Source organism: Podarcis tiliguerta, assembly GCF_965153285.1.
Source record: "Podarcis tiliguerta genome assembly, chromosome: 1".
NCBI classification, from domain to species: Eukaryota; Metazoa; Chordata; class Lepidosauria; order Squamata; family Lacertidae; genus Podarcis; species Podarcis tiliguerta.
Window position 1 is genome coordinate 51,710,981 of NC_139534.1, and position 20,478 is coordinate 51,731,458.

The 20,478-nt window shown below is 45.5% G+C and overlaps 2 protein-coding genes and 1 long non-coding RNA gene across 7 annotated transcripts in view; 2 read left to right on the forward strand and 1 right to left on the reverse strand.

Annotated features, from left to right (window-relative positions):
* The window catches only part of CFAP65 (cilia and flagella associated protein 65), a 42,000-nt gene extending 31,564 nt beyond the window's left edge, over window positions 1-10,436 (forward strand). For all 4 annotated transcript variants that reach the window (XM_083441493.1, XM_083441492.1, XM_083441491.1 and 1 more), the window contains exons 28-33: window positions 1,742-1,804; window positions 3,421-3,635; window positions 4,604-4,756; window positions 6,193-6,483; window positions 7,559-7,696; window positions 8,723-10,436. In XM_083441493.1, coding sequence (XP_083297619.1) covers window positions 1,742-1,804; window positions 3,421-3,635; window positions 4,604-4,756; window positions 6,193-6,483; window positions 7,559-7,696; window positions 8,723-8,849 — 987 coding nt within the window. In that variant the 3' untranslated portion in view covers window positions 8,850-10,436. The remainder of the gene's footprint in view (window positions 1-1,741; window positions 1,805-3,420; window positions 3,636-4,603; window positions 4,757-6,192; window positions 6,484-7,558; window positions 7,697-8,722) is intronic.
* On the reverse strand, window positions 3,077-20,454 carry LOC310678204. Of its 2 annotated transcripts, none has more exons than XR_014511687.1 (7): window positions 20,026-20,454; window positions 16,209-16,332; window positions 14,719-14,862; window positions 11,452-11,506; window positions 10,286-10,352; window positions 6,769-6,831; window positions 3,077-3,694 (listed from the first exon to the last, which is right to left on the reverse strand). It is a non-coding gene; the product is annotated as an uncharacterized lncRNA (long non-coding RNA). The 2 variants fall into 2 exon arrangements; XR_014511688.1 differs by lacking the exon at window positions 3,077-3,694 and adding an exon at window positions 4,763-5,269 and having other exon boundaries at window positions 20,026-20,404.
* Window positions 19,927-20,478, forward strand: part of CRYBA2 (crystallin beta A2) — a 28,028-nt gene continuing 27,476 nt past the window's right edge. Inside the window, exon 1 of the mRNA XM_083441618.1 lies at window positions 19,927-19,931. The gene's annotated coding sequence lies outside the window, so the exon portion shown is untranslated. The remainder of the gene's footprint in view (window positions 19,932-20,478) is intronic.

Here is a 20,478-nt window from a genome sequence, read left to right on the forward strand (position 1 = left end):
CTTCCGACGCAGACGTTGACCCCTCTGACTCCTCCCACTCTCTTCGGCGGGCTTTAGGACTTGGCTCCCTACCCGGGCTGCCCACCGTGCCGCCCTCCTGTACATTTGAACTTGGCGCGCGCGCGCGTTTAACTTTCCTGATGACCGTTTCCTCGCTCCCTGACGGGGGTGTGGTCACTCCTGCCTCATGTTCTCCCCCTGCCCGCGCGCCACCTGATCCCGATGCCTGGGACTCCTCCCCCCTACTGCACTCTGGGGGGGACGCTGGTCCTGATTTCCAGCTGCTGCTCTCTGAGTCCCCTCTGGCCCCTTCTTCCCGAGGTGTCCCCCTGGGCACTCCTCTTGCCCTGACTATGGGGGCCCCTTTCTGTGAATCCTCCGAGTCACTGGAAAGACTCAGAGAACTCGGATTGCTGTCATCGCTGGCATTTCCTTCGGACTCCTCCCCCTCGCTCTCCATTTCCTCCCTCTCCTGTGCCTCTGCTCCTGAACCCCTGACACCGTGCATTAGATCTGCCTGCTTCACACTCATAAAAACTCATCTTCTTTTCATTCATGTCAGATACAATGCTCTGCAAATTTCCTCTTCTGATGATAACACTTGTCAGGATTCCTGCATTGGCACCTGTCCTCATCTATCTACGTATGCTAATTTGTATGTTGAAAATAAAGCCAGGATGTTTAGGGCCCCTCCAGACCACCTGTTTGTTGAGCATTCATCCTTATTTGCTTGCAGCGTGTTTATATGTGCTCCTGTTAGGCGCTTGTCCATCCCACTTTACAACATATTTCCCCATCACGTTGCAAGTGACAAAAAGTCTGGGGTTTGTTAAGTGGATGTGTTGCTTTCATCCACTTTAATGGCAAAAACCTAACATTCTGCTATGCACTTGATTCCCTCCCACAAAATACTGACATTTTGGAGGTGCCTTTTAGATGGAGCATATTAAGGGAACAGAAAAAGAGGGAGGAACCAGTTCCATAACTGTTCTGCAGTTTTATGCAAACCGTGTCACGAGTTGGCAGATTTTCACAGAAGTTTACTAAATTCCTGCCATTCAGCACAGAAATTCAAGGCCATTTCACAAGTTACATGAAGGCAAACTTGGATTTTTGGTTAGGATACACTCAGCAGGCAGCTGCAGCCAATTACAGCTCCCTGACTAGTGTACTTGTACATGTTATATGAAAAGGCATGTTATGAAGCACAGCTATATGCCTTTTCAAAAATACAGAGGAATCTCAGGAGGCTGTTGTTGTGAGCAGAAGAGGAGCAAGGGAGAAAAGAATTTTGAACCTTTACTCTGTAGGCAATTTCCTCGAAATCTCTTACACACATTGTTGTGATTGCTATGTTTTTAACTCTGTATTTTCATTCTGTTTGCAAATTGCAGGCTATTATTGCATTAGGGAAGGAAGGAAGGAAGGAAGGAAGGAAGGAAGGAAGAATTTCCCCCTATGATGTTCCAGATTATCCATCTAGAACCTCACATGGGGCGAAGCAGTTTGAGGAAAATATGGCTGGTACAGAAAGGGTTAAGCCCCTGCTCCATTGACTGTTGCTCCCCTCTGCTCACAACTGCACCTTCCTTTGGCTCTTTTACAGTAACAAACAAAATTGCCAGGGCTCTGTTATAAACATTTGCATATACTTTACTTTGCACCATTGAGTACCTTACTTTATGTCATTGTGTAACAGCATCATGGTTATGTTTACTATGATTTTCTTCCCTTTGTTTAGGGGGCTTCAAACTTGGCGCCAGCAAAGCTTTCTGCCACACATCCAGTGATCCGGAAATACAAGGTAATAAGTTGGCTGTTACCTTCTCTGAAGTGGAATATGTTGAGATTTCTGAGGGTGACTGATAGGGCAGTGAACCAATGGGGCTCTTATTTCAGAGCTAGGATGCTTGATTAAGAATTTGGCATTTTGGTGACAGAATGGAAGTGCCCATGCACACAGAATAATTGTGTGTTGCTATCAAAGCATTTGTTGGGTCTGTTTTGACTGTATAGCTTTTCTGTATTATTTGAAAATGCTTTGCTGCAGGGTGGGTAGCAATCCAGTATGATGATCAGGAAAAGTGCATTTTGGGGGCATATGGATTATCTAAAAACAAGAGCTAGTCCCCACCACTTTGATGTATGTGTCAGATTTCTGTCTGCCTTTCCACTACACTGCATAGTCCATTTTAAATACTGATTTTGTAGTTGTGTCCCATTACTCCCTGCTCCCCAGTGGTTTAGGTGAGCTGCCTGCCTTTTAAAAATGTTTACTGAACTACTATTTAAATGTTGATGTGATCCAAAATCTCTTCACATTTTTTTAAAAAATGTATTGTTTGTGTGTGGGGCGGTGGTGGTTTAATTTGCAAAACTGCTCTGGGGAGGTATGGGATCAAAAGTTACCACTACCAGCCAATCAGTGGTGTGCAAAAACAGCTTCAGCTTCCAGCCTACAGAATCAGTTTTCCTTAAGAAAGGAATAGTCATATAGTCTAACCACAATGTGGCAAGCAGGCTTCCTGGGCACAGCAACTACCGAGAAGGGTCATCTGGTGTTTTGGAGTGTGTTGTCATCAATATGCTGAGGACACATAGTTCTGTTTCTCTGCATGGTAAACCAGTGCCTGACTTTGGTAATGGGCTGGATAAGGGTGTTGGGGTGGTTCTTCTGTCCAGAGAAGTTGCCTGTCCCATGCTGTGGAACTGTGTTCAGCAGTGATTTTGCAAGCATCCTTGCTTTTGACTTTCAGAGGCCTCTTGAAGACTACTTGGGCCAACAGACCTTTGGAGCCGTTTAATTTTGATTAGCCTTACTGATTATCTGTATTCTTGAATTTTTAATTTCATCTTTAAATGATGTTTTATATCATATATATAGCCGTATATGCTACCATGATATTTTGTGATATAGCAGCACAGAAAAAAATTTCAGAATATATATGTGTGTGTGTGTGTGTGTGTGTGTGTGTGGTGCTTGGACGGGAATCACAATTTTGCTGAAGGAGCAGGTTCTTAGCTTGAGGGTACTTCTAAGTCCAGTACTGAGCCCCTAAGAATGGTGCGGTGAAGGTTCTGAGTAATTACTGTATTTTTTATATATAGTCCATTCTTTTCTCCACACATTTGTGTTTGAGAGAGAGGCCTCTGCACAGCCTAATTCATGGGAGAACCAAGATGAAGGCTGAAAATTGGAACTGTGTATAAAACAGAGAGAAACCCCAACTTCTCTTTTAAGCAGATTTGTTCTGGTGGTGGTGGTTGTTATTTAATCTGTATACTGCCCTTCATCCAAAAAGACAGGGTAGTTTACAACATACAAATACAAAATGAGAACACAAAACACATAGTGGTGGTTGGCTTTGGAGGGCTCCAACCCACTTATTAAAGAGTGCCTTTTAAAATCTACCCCAACAGACTCTTCCACCCATTAGAAACATCCATGTGCCTAACCCTCCTGCCAGCCGCAGCCAGAGGAAGCTCACGAGGAACAAAGATGCCAGCAGGTTGTGGGTGAAGCCGGAGCCCCCCAAGCCCTTCCTCATGCATTTGGGGGTTACAGCCAGGTCACACTCAACTGATGACTACCTGGTCAACTTCCCTAATGACCTGACCCAGCACTTCCTTTTCCGGTAAGGCCTTGCCCCGTCCTCAGGTCCCCAGGGGAGATGTTGGTTCTCTGTATATTCTCCTACAAGACAAATAAATGAGATGCTGTTTGTTACAGGCATCCAAAACGGTTTCTTCAAAAAGTAATGGGCGGTATTCAATGCTGGTCTTACTCAGAGTAGACCTGGTGAAGTTAATGGACATTATTATTATTATTAATTTATATACAGTGGTACCTCAGGTTACACATGCTTCAGGTTACATACGCTTCAGGTTACAGACTCCGCTAAGCCAGAAATAGTACCTCGGCTTAAGAACTTTGCTTCAGGATGAGAACAGAAATCGCGCAGCGGCAGCAGGAGGCCCCATTAGCTAAAGTGGTGCTTCAGGTTAAGAACAGTTTCAGGTTAAGAACGGACCTCCGGAACGAATTAAGTTCTTAACCCGAGGTACCACTGTACTGTAATACTGATATGTCATGATGGCTTCTAAGTGGTTTACAACTATAATATCAATCCATAGTTAAAAGAGAGAACAGTAAAACTTCCTTTATTAAAATATACAATAACACAAATAATTTAAAAACATAATTAAAAACAGTTAAAATAATAAAATCACAAGTTCAGTTCAGGGGAAGCTTGCTTTACAACATGACCAGCATATTAATTTCAACTGGTCTACACCATCTACTCTAGGTAGGACTTAGTTGAATACAACCCAATGCATAAGGAAATTGTGAATCTTGCGTAAATCTCACTCTAACGAAAGCTGCTTTACATGTTGTTTTTCTTAACATTTCTATGTTGGAATTGAGAAAAGCAGTGTGTGAATCTGATTCTTTCTAACCCACTGCTGTGGATTGTGGGGAAATTTAACAAACTGAGCCAGAGGACAAAAATCTTGTTGGCTTCTTTCTAGAGACCCTGTGGTTCATGGCATTCTCGTACCATTTGACAAGGCACTTTAATTCTCCTTGTTGTCCTCTTTCCAGCCAACTTAAGAAGACAACAATCAGAAGGAATACTCTGAGCAGGAGCAGGAGCAGAAGCAGGAGCAGGAGCAAGAGTGGATGTATGATGACGTTAGCAAGCTGCACAGAACAGGAGGCACAGCTAGTGACAGACATGCTGTCGACAGTGATCAAGTGGGTGACTTCTCAACCAGAATCCTGCTGTTCAAAGGCAGAATATGCTTTCATAAGAGTCTGCTCAGTTGCATAGAATTGCAAGGCTAGGCATTTACATTTGTCACATTTGCCTTCTCTTCCTCCAAGGTGGTCAGCAATAGTGTACAGGAGTTATTACACTGTGTCGTCACAGTAATCCTATGAGGTGGGGAAAGGCCATAGGGAAAGGGTGTGGCGGGGTACATGCTTGGCATGCAAAAGGTCCCAAGTTCAATTCATGGCATCTCCCGGAAGGGCTGGGGAAAGACTCCTGTTTGCAACTCTGGAGAGCTGTTGCAAGTCAGTGTAGTCAATAATGAGGCACATGGGCTCTGGATAAGGCAGATTCGTATGCTCTTGCGTGAATTAGGCTGAGACTTGGCATTATCCAAGGCAACGGAGTGAACCTCATGACTGAAAGTCAGGTTGTCCTGGTCCAAGTCCACTTCATTGTAGTGACTAAGTAACATGAAGGTAAATTAGTTCAAATTCCTGCAGAAAAGGGAAGATTTAATCCATTGTGGACATAGGGTGATTATTATTATTTAATTTAGAGAGCCAGTGTGGTGTAGTGGTTAAGAGCGGTAGTCTCGCAATCTGGGGAACCGGGTTCGCGTCTCCGCTCCTCCACATGCAGCTGCTGGGTGACCTTGGGCCAGTCACACTTCTTTGAAGTCTCTCAGCCTCACTCACCTCACAGAGTGTTTGTTGTGGGGGAGGAAGGGAAAGGAGAATGTTAGCGGGATGAAAGGCGGGATATCAAATCCAAACTCTTCTTCTTCTTCTTCTAATTTGTATACTGCCCTTCACCCAAAGGTCTAAGGGTGGTTCACAACAGAAAAATACAAAATACATAAAACAAAGACAAACCAATAACCTCCCTCCCACAAACACATTAAAAAAGCCATCAAATGTTAACCAGCCAAGCGCCTGGTTGAAGCGCCTGGTGCGAAAAAGGTGAAGGGACCAGGCGCACCTCACTAAGGAGAGCATTCCACAAATGGGGAGCCACCACAGAAAAGGCCCATTCTTGTGTTGCCACCCTCCAGACCTCTTATGAAGGAGGCACATGAAGAAGGGCCTCAAATGATGATCACTGGGTCGGGGTCAGTTCATATGGGGAGTGGCAGTCTTTTGAGCTTTTGCATCTTTTGCTCTGCTTTCTCACTGATAATTCACCTTGGCATCTCACTGCAGCCTATTTTACTAATTTAGTGTGATGTGGGGGAACCTATATTCAGGGAAGACTTTCAATACCTTTTTCCTACACGTATCTCTTCAGATGTTTACCTGGATAGTCTCAAGTGTACGCTGGCTTTTCATATTCCCAGGGTTTGGGGGCAGAGGGCAATAGTGTGACAAAGGCAGCCAGCTCGGTCTTTCATTCCAAAGTGAATTCTCTCCTGACGTTCTAGGGGGCTGCTGGAGGAAAGCCAGTTCCAGGAAGCAGTGATCAGAAGCCTAGCAGAGCCCACACCCTACTTCTGCCAGTTCTGGAGTGAGGAGTCAGCCAAACAAAAGCACAGTCCAGGTGGTACCTCTACAACACCAACTTCCCCAGAGTTTAGCCCTAAGTGTAGAGCAGAAGAGGAAGATGCTGGAGGAGTACAAGAGAGATCTCCTACAGATACTTTAGAAGCTCAAGAGAGTCTAAGTGTCATTATTCGGAAGGAACAATTCCGGGAGCAGAAAGAAACCATTATCAGGTGAGCCAAATTGAGGGGCATATCTCAGTAGGGGTTCTCAGCAAAATAGCTATATTCTGGTGACAATACTTAAGTAATGTGAAAGATGCACAGAACAATGGGCAGGATTCAACAATGTTTTTGAGCTAGTGTCCCGACTTAAAAAATATTTAAAAGAATGTCACTCATTCCATGTCCCTGCGGCTCACCTGTGTCCTTAAAATGCCAACTCTTGCCACAATATTCCAAATTTCAAAATATTGCAAAGCAACACGCTTTAGGTTATATTCCGCACTATCAAAGTACCTGTTGCTATATCATGGGATGCATTTCTCTTCCTCAACAAAAGCCAAAAGCAGCCATTCATGTCTGTGGGAGAAAGTAAAGCAGCTATAATTGGAGACATTGAAGAGGTAGTGCAAAACTTGGCCTCATCCCTGATGTTAAGCCCATCAGTATCTGAGATGGAGGGATGGTTTCTTCCCTCCACTCCAGTATACTCCCTTTAGAAAGCAAAGGGACAAATACATTTCTATGGGAGAAATAAATGAGACTGCAGTCTGGCACATACTTGAGCTAGGGACAAAATTTACTCCCTTCCCTGACAGGGCTGTTGCTTTTCTTTTGCCCATAGAAGTGAGCAACCCCTGACTTCTATGGACATCTAAGAGAAAAAGTAAATGCAATCCATCACAGTGATGATCCTGCTACTCTGAAGTTGAGAAGGATTCCGATGTATTAGAGAGAAGCAATGAATCTGTGCCTAAGCTTCAGCCTAGAATGTCTCTTACATTTACTAGCCTGGTGTGTGTGTGCTGGTACTTTCTGAGTCCCATCATAGACATTCAGTTCTATATATGGATTCATCTATTCATCTGTCCTGTCTGTGAACACACCTTTTCAATAAAACTGGTTTAACTTTTTTTCATTCAGGCCAGTGTGCCTTTGATTTGTTAGAACTTTGCCAACTTGTCAACCATACTATTAAAAAGGTAGCGAGTAGGGTGGGCAATATTCTGTAGTACCATTCTGTAAGCATGCTTGGAAACACCAACTTCCCTGGACAGGGAGAACTGAAATGCTCTTTTCTCTAAAGGTTGCCAGCGTTTTCAAATCTGACTGAGATGGTGCTGGAAAACACCATCAGAAACGTTCTGGTGGAGGCCAGTCGTGGGGAGGTAGTGCTGACAGCACGACCCAGAATCATTGCACTCCCTACTGTTTTCTCCCAAAAGTGAGTAACGGGGTATGGGATAATAATAATAATAAGTATTAATTATTATTTCATTGTTGTATGAGCCTAGAACAAAAGGATAGAAGAACTTGGTTGATGCCTATTTAGTAACTATGAAAGCTTAGTAGCAGAGGGTCATTTATGTCCTTGTGGTTGGAATGTTCGTCCATCTTTTCTTTTGTATGCTATTGGTTTCCTTTTTTGATTGTCTCCCCTTGTGGTGTGATTGGCCTGCTCAATGGCCACAGAATGGAAGCACAAAAGATGAGGAAAATGGGTATATGGTTTAAGTTAAAGGAGATGGTGAATAAAGGGAAAGAAGGCTTGGAGGAGGAAGAGGTGTAGTGTGGTGAGTGCTGTGGGTGCTGTGGCCTCAGGTGCAATTTTGAGAGGGTCTGCGCAAACAGACGACCCCACAGTAGGCTCCTTCCTTGGCTGTGGTGCTTGTCCAGGGGAGGAGAGGAAGTGAGTGAGCAGTAGCACTGCCACCCACCCTCCTTGGCCGTGGCACTCCTTGTGCCCAGCGGCAGCAGCTCTGCTGGTGGGTTACTTCTGACCCGGCAGCAGAAAGCAGAAGTGTTGGTGGAAATGCTGCCACCCACCCTCCTTGGTTGTGAGGCGCTTTACGCCTGGCTGCAGTAGCAGACATGACCCGGTGGCAGAGGGCAGGAGGAGAGTGGGCAGCAGCTTCCCTGGCACTGTCAGCATACACTCCGCCGCTGGCCGGAGGAGAATAGTAAGAGGTAAAAGCAGTAAGGAATCCACTAAGGTTAAGTTAAGCCTGGAGAGGGGGGCATCAGTCAGAATAGAAGGTTCTCATGGTACCTGCTGCTACACAGAGAAATCAAGCAATAAAGTATGAGATGTGTGCCATTGGGATCCTGTTAGGTGGTATCTTCCCAAGGTCTCTAGCAAAGAACATGCCCAGCCATGCTCTTTTAAAGTCAGAAACTGGACCTGGGGCTTTAGAATACTTTCTTTAGTATTATGAAGTTGTAAAAACTGAAATGGAGCTTTTTATTTCAGAACTATCAGTCCCATTGCTCCAATGCACAAACCGTCTCTGCTCCACCCCACCACAACACCACTGACCTGTGCCTCCAGAGAGAACAAGGACTCTGAAGGGCAGCGGCACATCATCTTGCCCCCCTAGGGGCTTGAAGAACTCTGGTATCACACAAGTCCAGTATTTGCATCTGGCTGGTCCCTGTAGGAGCCATGGTGCCACTGGAAAGCTGCTTTCTTGGAGGTGGGTCAAAGGAGAAGTGACTTGCAAAGAAACCTATGTGACCCTACCCTATTCAATAACAGCACGGGATCTTTATCATGCAGCCTTCAAAATACAACTCTGGTTTGCACCAAAGCAGAAGTGGTTCCACTTGTGACATGCGTGTGAGAGATTATTTTTTCAAATTAAGATGACTTTGTTTTCATCTTGGCAAACCTATTGTATTGTAAGTGTTCAACTTTCCCTCCACCAAGGGGCAGTGCAGTCTAGTTTGTCAGCGCTCCAGCCTCCGCAAAGGACAGCACAGGGTGCACTTTTCCTTTCTGCTACGATTCCTGCATAATGAAATCTGGCAACCAGATATGCAAGCCACAAAGCCTTTCTGAACAGTACAAACCAAGATTAAAATAATACAAACTTGACGGAAAGCCAACTGGGGTGGCCTGAGCCTCAGCATGCAGCTGTTTAAGAAACAGGCCGTTTATGGAGAGACTCTTCATTCTGTCATTCCTTTTTAGTTTCCAGGAGCTAGAGGTCTGCAAACCTTGAAGGTGTTTTTTTTTAAAGGCTAGATCACCACACAAACATTTTCAGAATGCTATACATTGTCGGGCTTGAGCCACTGAGCTGTGAAGTTCTGTAATAGCAGTGTGTTGCGGTTTCTAAACATCACCAAATATACTCTCCTAGCAGCTTGATTTGCATCTTTCAAAGATCTCTTTTGAATGTCCTGTTTTTGAATTTGCAGAGGTATCTATCCAAAATGTGTTCTAATTGTAAGACAAAATTGTTAGCATAACCTCAACACATATAATGATCTATGAAAACTGGAACAAAGAATTTGAAGTGTGAGAGGTAGCATGATCCTGTGTTCTCTGTTATGCAGCAACCAGCCAGCAGACTGACAATAAACCAACGGGTACGCCATTCACTGCAATGTCTTGTGTGCAAAAGCTTTACCTCATTATAGAATTATAAACTTTTCTGTGGACAGTAGTCTTGCCTTAGGTTAATGTCATGACTATCATCCTTGATCAACATCCCCCCCCCCTTTTTTTACAATGCTGAATTGCCATTGTGCCTAACTCATCCATTTGCCAGAGCTGCTTTGTTCATTTTTAGCAAAGATTTTAACTTATTTCACCATCTCCTCTCAAGGACACCTGGCCCCAGTCATTGGGGTATGTGAGGTGGTCTAAATTCATAATTTATTGAGAAAAGCAACCCCTCCCCCAATTTCCAAACATGCAATTTTAGGAGGAAGATATGGGTATGAACAGGGCACATGCAAAGGTTTCTGCAAGGTTGGTGAGAGCAAAAAAATTAAATGAAACGTGACAGGGCATGATGTACAGACATACCTTCAGGATGACAAATTCCATGCAACCAAATATTGTGCTTCTGTTTCTGGAGCAGAGGCTCCTGTGACTAAAACAGCATGAGAAGAGTACTGAAAACAGTGGCTTTATTCAAACAGCAGTTTAGTTCAACAATAAACACTTTTGTTCCCTCCACACTGTCAGTACTATCTTCAACAACTCTCACCATCACAGACTTCTTGTGCCACCTTAGAAGGGAGACTTAACACCTGAACCCATAAGCCTTTTAAAAAACAAAGTATTTGTACTGCAGCTAATTTATTTCAGAAAGTCTGAATTGGCTTTAATTTGGCTGCTCTTTTTTCCTGAGTATCATTACCTATCTGCAAACCAGGGCAACAGCTCTACTAGCTACTTGGTAGTATTTAGGTGTCAAATGGAGACAGCCTAGGAAGAATCTCAAGAGAAACAAAGCACAGGGGCAGCTATCTATCGTGGCTGGATTGGAAGCACTTAGAGAGGATGCAGCCAAAACAGCCGTGTCCATGCTGCTTAGCAGCCTGGGAACAGCAGTATCTTCCCCGTTGCGCAGGTGATGGCTGAAGCTTGGTGGAAAAGGTGGGCAGGGGTTGGTGCACTGCATGGAGAGCAGCCCTGGGTTGCGTACACGTGAACTGGAATGTGGTCTGATGTGATTAAATTATTGGGGAGGCTGGCTGCTCGAGGCCTCGCTGTTATTAGTAAAGCACCTCTGCTCTGTTCTTTAGCCTGCACATTGCTTCTCTTTTCTGTGAGCTGTTTTAGCTAGCTGCCTTGAGAGGGAAACTAACTAAACCCAAGAGAGCCGCAGAGCCAAGCTATGGCATAGCTTCATTATATGATGGCAAGCAGCACCATGCTAGGCCCTTGAAAGGAAGCTGAGCATGGAGCCTCCAAGCTGAGGAGCTTCAGGGCCAAATGAACATGACAATAATTATGTGAATGCAATTACTGTGCACTTCCCCCTCCTTATGTAAATAGCAGTCACAGTCTGAGGATCCTGCGAGATGTGGAGAGTAGTTTAACACTTTGCCTTCCTGCCACATTCCTGGTCCCAAAAATGCCTTTCTGAAGCTGCTATTTGCATTTCAAGTGTAGAAACATCTTTCTCTCTCTCTTTGGTTTTTAAGCGTGGGTCAGCAGCAAGGAAGCTGAAGAGTTAAACTCACCCCTCTCTCCCCACATGGTCCCATGGTCAAGCTTCTTCCTGGCTGATGTACATAACTGAAAAGAAAAGTGTACATTAATTGTAGTCATGTAATTAACATCTAGTTGGCAGTCAAGCTTAGCCCTGTGACTCTTGCTTACTCCCTTGCAGGATCACAAAACTAAACCAACTCATGTTTGAACCACAAAGTGCTGTTCTATTGTAACAGCATAATGCTGAATAAGAAACAAATAAGTGCTTTATGCAGCCAGGATCTGGTGCCTTGCCAGCAATCTAGCTTCCTGGAATTGCTACTGGAATTGCTGTTTGCCATGAGATAGTTTCTCAGGGAGAAAAACCCCTCGCCCAATCTGGGGGGAAAGGGTATTAGCTAGGCACCAACCTTTGCTCCTGTGCCCAGTGGCTTAGCGTGGGTTGTCAGCACCCGGGGCAAGGCAAGTAATTTGCGCGCGCCCCCGCTGCACTGTCGCTCCCCCAGATAGTCCCTCACTCTCTTTCCGCACCGCACCGCATACCTGGCACCCTCCCCTCCACAGTGGGCGGCGACCCGGCAGCTCGGATCGGATTCGCACAGCCAGCACTGCAGTGAGAGAGAGTGAGTGAGCCAGGTAGGGGCAGAGAGCTGCAAGTGCGAGCGCCCCCCCCCCCCTAGATATTGCGCCCGGTGCAGCCGGCCCCCCCTGCACCCCCCACGCTACGCCACTGCCTGTGCCTTTAACATAAGTTTGAACAGATGTTGGTTGTGAAAATGATTGCCTTTCTACTTTGACAAGCTGCTTCTACACATCACACATCAAGCAACAGTTAAAAAGCACAAGAGCAGGCCAGGTTGAATGTGTTTGTATTTGGTCAGCTGGCAACCCCACAAGCCATGATGCAATCACTGTAGGCAATCTGACTCCCAGCCTTGACTAACTATCCTACCTTATTCACTCCTCCCCCCCCCTCCTGGAAAACACACCTTTCTTAGTTTGTCTATTATCTCCCCACCCACTGCAACACTGCTTTTAGTTCTCATTTGCCCTTTAGTATCCCCTAGACACCCAAGCTTCATTCAATTTTTATTCTCTATTCTAAAGAGGATTATATATTGTCAGTGGCTCTTCATTGTTGAAATAATTGTGACTGGAGAGACAAAAACACAGAATTGTAAAAATACTTCTGTTCAAATGTACTGAGAGGGGAAACAACTTGCTCATTTGTATGAACCATGTTTCATACGTTTCCGAGCACAATTCAAAGTGTTGGTGCTGACATTTAAAGCCCTAAATGGCCTTGGTCCTGTATACCTGAAGGAGCGTCTCCACTCCCAACGTTCAGCCCGGACACTCAGGTCCAGCGCCGAGGGCGTTCTGGCGGTTCCCTCATTGCGAGAAGTGAGGTTACAGGGAACCAGACAGAGGGCCTTCTCGGTAGTGGCGCCTGCCCTTTGGAACACCCTTCCCTTCCCATCTGAATAAGCAGTTATCCTATCTTTAAAAGACATCTGAAGGCAGCCCTGTTTAGGGAAGTTTTTAATATTTAATGCTGTACTGTTTTTAACACTTGATTGGGAGCCGTCCAGAGTGGCTGGGAAAACTCATCCAGATGGGCGGGGTATAAATTATTGTTATTATTATTATTACCACAGGCCTGTAAACAGAGCAATCCAATGCATGTCTACTCAGAAGTAAGTCCCTCTGAGTTCAGTGGAACTTGCTCTCAGGTAAGTGTGTATAGGATCATAGCCTAAATGTGTAAAGGTTTATCAATACACAAATTATCTCCTGATAAATTGATTCTGGATATATGGTTAAAAAATCAAGATTATGAGGATGAGGTTTTAAATATGTATTATGTAGAAGAGATAAAACACCATGATAAAAATTTAATGTTTTAGGATTCACAGAGTCTAATTGTTAGTTCCATTCTGCTTTGTCTTGTACAAAATTTATGTAATGGGGAACAATGACAGGAACATGCACTGATATGAAGACAAACCCCTATTTGCTTTTGTTTTCTACTCTCTTCTACTATTAAAAGACTAACAATGTAAAGAAATTTTGGAAGATTATTGTCTAATATGCTGTGAATTGCTATATAAAAGGGTGTGAAATCTCTTCATAGCTCCAAAAGAAGATGGATTTTGCATCTATCTCAGATGCAGGGCTGGATTGTGACCTGCATAATTTCAGTCTCCAGTTTATTTTGTGCAATCTGGATTCCAGCTTGCAAAAAAAATGTTGCAGCTTTTGTAGGATCATAATTCACAAAATGTGGGAGCGTGTTGAGAAAGAAAAAGATTAAACAACATATATGGAGCATCTTTCATAACTTCATGCAACAATTTTGAATGTATCTAACATATGAGGTGAGGTGTTTAGCCAACAATCTTCCACTGTTTTCATACACTTCCTAACTGTTGCTTTCACATAGTGCACATTCCTGTTTAGTTTTCCATCAGTGGTTATGCCCACCAGACCCTTTGCACAATTGAATATCCTTTTTTTTCCATACATACTTGTCAGAGCTGGCTCCAGGTCCCAGCTCACAGAGGACCAACGCTAGCCGGTAGTAATGTACAAAGGTCTTTATTGAAGTACAGTTTCCATTTTCAAGCCGGAGCGCCCCAGCTCTACGTCTAGGGTTTAGACCGGCGAAGCTCCATCTGAGTCTCCGCCCCCTGTACACCAGTTTAAGATTCTAGCCTTACTCCACCTCTTCCGTCTCTCCTTTCTCCTCTGGGTCCTGCTACCCCCCGGGGTCCCTTCCTTCCTGGATTCCTCTGACGCTGATGCTGACCCCCCTGACTCCTCCCGCTCTTTTCGGCGGGCTTTGGGACCTGGCTCCCTATCCGGGCTGCCAACTGCGCCGCCCTCCTGTACATTTGAACTTGGCGCGCGCGCCCAGCCTTCAACCTTCCTCTCGACCGTTTCCTCGCTCCCCGATGGAGGCGTGGCCAATCCTGACTCATGTCCTCCTGCTGGCAGTGCGCCGCCTGATCCCGATGCCTGGGACTCCTCCCCCCTACTGCACTCTGGTGTGGACGCTGGTACTGATTCCCGACGGCTGCTCTCTGAGTCCCCTCTGGCCCCTTCTTCCTGGGGTGCCCCCCTAGGCACCCCCCTTGCTCTGACCATGGGAGCCCCTTTCTGTGAATCTTCCGATTCGCTGGAAAGACTCAGAGACCTCGGACCGCTGTCATCGCTAACATTTCCTTCGGACTCCTCCCCCTCGCTCTCTATTTCCTCCCTTTCTTGTGCCTCTGCTCCTGAACCCCTGACAATACTGTTTCTCAAAGAGTAGCCTTTTGTCCATCGTTGGTCCTCTTGTTAAAGGAGTGTGTACAGACATCCAGGTTTTTTTGGCAAATCACCCCACCCTGGAGCGTTTTGATTGTGGAACACAGTTGTCCTTCCTTCACACTGAGGCTCTGCAACAGGGAAAACCGGTTTTACCAGTACACAGTCTTCTTGTTGCTGGCAAATCTCCTACCCTCACTCTATAAGCAATATTTTTTTATTAATTGAAGTGTGTTCTTGTGTAATCGTCATGGGCACATGTGCCTATGACATCACTTATGACAATCAACCCCCCAAGCAATTGTAATGAATTTTAAAGGGTTAGATCCTCATTCCTGATTTCAATGGAAAATGTCTATCCCTATTCCCTGGTGCCCTGTTGGTTCCCCAGATTCAAAACCCATCTTTCCCCCTCTACACTGGAACACACACCCCCTTTTGTTTAAAGCAGTGATGGCCAAACTTGGCCTTCCAGCTGTTTTGGGACTACAACTCCCATCATCCCTAGCTAACAGGAGCAGTGGTCAGGGATGATGGAAATTGTAGTCCCAAAACAGCTGTTTGACCATCACTGGTTTAAAGGAACAAACATTTATAATCAGCAGGGCTATAGTTCTTGCTACAGGACCCATTCGAACAGATACACAAAGTTAACTGACAGAGAGCATCATGAAGAATGTTGGTCCTTTAAGAAGATAATTCCACACTCAATGACTGAACATGCATGAAGCCCAGATCCTTCTTGGTCAAGTTGCTGCCCAGCCAGGGACCCTCTATTTTCTAACACATAGTAGCATCATTTAACCAGTTAGGGTCACTGATTAATGTCCTGCTTCCTGAATTATACTGCGTGTGGATTCTGATCTGAATTATAACTGGTGCTATCCCACTGTCATTCTTGATGCAAGTGACATGTTTTAAAATGATATCCACATCAATACATATGTGTTATATATAAAAGAATTATCTTCATTTTTAAAAAAAAAACCTTAAAAATAAAAGCAAGACTATGAATTGAAATAAATATTAACAATGAATAGGGCAAGACCACCTGGTGAATTTTGACATTAGATGGACAACACACACCTATTTCATTTTACCACAAAATGTCTTGCCAAATCTTTGTCCGAGGTCAGAATGCTAAAAACCAACGATGATATCCATGTCTTATGAGGACACTGCCATCTTGGATATCATTCTGCATGTACAGTACAGCTACTGCACATTTCTATCTAAGATGACAACTCAGGCACAAAGACGTATTTGAGAGGCAAATTTCACCAGGAGCAGCTCTTTCCAGTACCACCAGGTACAAGCAGGGGATACAACAGTTGTGCATTTCCCACCTGACAGCCTTTTGGGGGGGGGGTTCTTTGGGCCAGGTGTGATCCTCAGACCTGTTAAACATTTAACACCTGCTGTATCTCTCCATTGTTGTTCTGAAAAAGAGAAAGAACAAAAGCAGTGGATGGATCACCTGTTGGCAGGCTGTTCTTTGCAGGCTTACGATGATGATGATGATGTTGCTTTCCTTCAGGCAACTGGTGCATAAGGGTCCAGTTTTGTTGGCTAGGACAGGGTGTCATTCTATGGCATCCTTGCTATAAGTGTGTGGGGGGGAATGGGGAAGAACATCAGTAAGACAAGATGGAACATCATACTGGAGAATGCCTGGGTTGCTTTAATAAATCTTTTGAGAACATGGTACGTCCCCTGGTATATAACAAAAAAACAGGTAAATTGTTGGGGAAAGGAAAATGCTCTTAAGGCCATTAGAATGTCCTGTGTTGTTCATGACACTTCCAACAAAATGCAATGCAGTGGCCGCTGGCTGGTCCCTTAAGGAAAACAAGGCCCTGTCTTCTGTTAGCCCACCTGTCTGTCTTTTTACTTAGAACCATTCCAGAGGGTGACACTGACTGCCCGTGTTGTCCTTGAAGAACTCAGCAGGGAGAAAGAAGGGGACAAAACAAGAATCAGTTGGCTCTGCTTACCATTGTCTCTTGTTCCACCTACTGTTTGGGCTCACTGCCTTCCGCCCCAGTAGTTCTACTGTAACAAAATAAACCAGAGCTTTCCAAACTGTGGCGCAACACGTTAGTGTGTCAGCTGCAGTGTGTAGTAGTGTCATGCAAATGCCCCCCACGCTCTTATAAGGCAGTTTAACCTCCGGGTTGCAAGTAAAACTGAGTTACTGTGTCACAAAATGATGCATGTCTAAAAAGTGTGTCACCAACATGGAATGCTTAGAAAGCTCTGAAGTAAATGATCACCTTTCTGTCTATCATTTGAAAATCAGGGATTTATAAGAGACTGTGACATATAGTTTTATGCAGACGTCTTATATTGAATTTATGGCTCAATTTATGTTTTGTATAATTATGTAGAAAAGAAACACCCACCTGGATTTCTGCTGATACTGGTCCCACCAGTGCTGCTGGTGTTACTGCACACATTATATTGCAGGCACAAATTGAGTCCCCTCAAAAGTGAAACTAACATGCCACTTAAGACAAGAAAATTGAGTGAGAATGTCTCTGAAATATGTAGGGAAAAACACATTGTATGGTGTTAGGTATGTCACTAATCTCTTTGCCCTTAAGATTTCCAGCTGCAAAATGGGAGAAAGAGTAATATCACACATTCGTCTTGAAATCAAAGTAACATTGTAAAGCATTGTCCACCCTGTAAGTGTTATCTAAGTAAGAAAAACCACACAGTGTCAAGTCATCTTGGAAAAGGGCAAAATTCAGTGAAAAATTAACCTCTTTGAATTCCTACCGATGTTTTTCACACACACCCCCAATTGCTTTCCTTCTTCTACTTTCCTTCTTATACTTACAGCCTACAGGCACTTCTGGCTGCCACACATACACTACAATAACAACCAAGAATCTTGTGGCATCTGAAAGAATAACAAATTATGACATAAGGTTTTCATGGACATCAGATGCACCTACACTCTGCTATAGTGATCATAAAGTCTACAACAAAGGCTACGCCCTTCTGTTTTATGGGACTGCTGGCACATGGAAATTTCAGTTTCATTTCTGACAGGCTACTCTAAATGATGTACAAGTCCACTCCAACCTTACAATTTCATTGCTGGCATAGCATACAAGGGGAGAACTAGGCATTATGCAAAACACAGGAATGCCTCTTAAGGCCAGAGGTCCCATGTCCACTGCCCCACGATGTGGATCAAGGTGTGTGTGAATGCACAGTATGATGGTATCATTACTAAATATTACAGGGGAAAGGAACTCCAGATGTGGCAGCTGTTTTGGGCAGCCGTTCTGTGCTTTGGATAAATTCTAGTTTTGCCTGGAGAGACTCCATTCAGTGTGGGTTCTAGGGATGCAGAGCCCCTAGCAACATTGACTGCAGGCTGCCTTAGAGTCCTGGGGCCTTAATTACCAACACTGTTTTAGGGCAGGGGTCAGCAACCTAAGGCCCATGGGCCGGAAGCGTCCTGTAGAGATCATTTGACCAGCCCATGAGCTGCCCCTGAACTGAGCTGGCTGCTCATGTGCTGCGCTAAACCAGCGCAGCACTTCGCTTCCAGGGCACCGAAAATCGCATCAACGCAGACGCTGAAAAACGCATCTTGCAGGCGCATATGCCGAAAATTGTGGGGGTGCACGCTCATTCACAGGCACGCAATCCAGCCCACAGAGGGATCTCCATGGGACCAATCCGGCTCAGGCAAGATAAACCTTGCTGACCCCTGTTTTAGGGGGTGTTTTTTTTTTTAAAGCTAAAATACTGTTTCGTTAGATGACATCCATTAACTCAGTTTGGGAGTACTGTATAGTTTAATCCCTGCAACATGGAACCAGAAATGCATTCCCAGAACAGGCAATGCACACACTAGCTTTAATGTTTCCTTTCAGTCACATAAAGCTGCCTTAACTACTAGAACTCAACACTCTCTTCCAAGTCTCTGGCTCAGATACCTAACAGAAATCTCATTCTCATGGCCTTTTTGGTCTCCCTAGAGAGAACTCTGTCCCACTGACTTCAGCGGTGGCTCTGCCAATGCTGATGTTGTTTACAGAAGACCAAGGGGAGAGGGATCCCAAGGAGAGAAGACTTTTGTCCAAGCGGAATGACTGTAGATGTGTAGTACAGGTTCAAGTCCACTCAGCATGAAATCACTGGGTAGACCTTCAGGAAGAACACCTCTCACCTTGGTGCCCAATATGTAAAATGGGAGGAATATACCATAGCAAAATGAAAACTGTGAAAAGCACTTTAATATAATTAAAGGGACTAGGCAAATGATTAATAGAAAGACTGAATCCTGTTCTCCAGTAGAAGCCCAAGCATACAGTCACCTCCCAAGCTCCAGTACATTGTGTGCAGTTCTTTTGCTCGGCCGTCTCCAAACTGTGGGTAACTCAACACGTGTATAAACACCACGCTGAGTTACATTCAGTTTGTGACTTTCTCCAGCCTCTCACTCCTCAATAGTGCACTCAAGGTACTGTTCCCACTTAGGCCTGATTTGAATTTGCTGGCCTCTGCCTGGCACAAATGGGCAACCTAGCTTCCCTCTGGTTTGCCTTCCAGTGCCAGCGGTGTGACAAAGGGAACTCTGCACAGCCTCCTCTCCTGTTCTCCCTCCCAAACCTGCACATTCAAGCCCGATTCTCCTTGGCACCTGCCAATCCCCTTGCACCTGAACCAGGATGTGGACGTTTTACACGTCCCTCCCTCGGCCATGCCCATCCCCTCCTTCCTCCCTTCTCCTCCTGTGTTCCCAGCAGTGCCATACACCTGCCCGGGACTGCGCTCCCTCCCTCCCCCTCCCCCCGCTGCCCGCCCTGGGGCAGCGAAGTGAGAGAGGCAGGTGGGCGGAAAGCGACAGCTGGTGTTGTTCCAGGGAAGGTTTAATGAGCATTGCCTTCCTTCCCTCCCCCTCTCTGCTCTTTGTGCAGCGAGTTGCCCGGGCTGCTGGCTCTAATCAACCCCATTAGCAAGGGCTCTGGTGCTAATCTGGGGGGCTCCTGATGCCCCCCTCTCCCCCCACCCCGCATGCCTGGCTTGCCTTCCTGCCCTGCTGTGTCAATATTTGCCCTGAGCAAATGCAGAGCCCATGACAGGTGTGCAGGGGAGACGGCACTCTCCTGGTGACAACCCAGCCCTCGGGCTCCTCCATGCAGCCCCCCACGCCCTGGCCCCCCTTGCTGCCTGCCAAGCCAGAGCTATTTTTATCAGGCCTATAAAAGCCACCGCAGGGCCAGCATCACCCTCATTTTCCACTTGCTCGGCTGGGAAGGTGAGTCCCTCACCTGGAGCTGCCAACGTGTCACTGGAGCCAGGTGAGATGTTCCCAGGCTGTTGCTCAGCAATGCCGTGGGGGGAGGGATGGGCGCTGGGAAGAGGAGACTGGCGGCTGGAGGCTGCCCCTGTGGGGGTTTGTTATGGGGGGCTCAACACCCCAAATGCACAGGGGCTTCTGCTGTGCCCCAGGACCATCCTGGTACTTGGGGAAGGGGGTGGGAGAGAAAAGGGAACCTGCTGGGTGCCTGAGTCAACACTGCACTTCTCTGCCTTCGATAGTTTTGCCAACAAGAGAGAATTTAAGCACATGCAGCTTCTCCCATCAGGGTGGGAAGAGAAGTTAAGCTTGGCAAAATTCTCCCCTCTGTCATTATTTTTAATTGCTTACAGCAACGTGGCTACCCAGTGTGATTCATGAGTCAGAAGAAACGGAATCTGGAATTTCCCTTCTCCAGACAGCA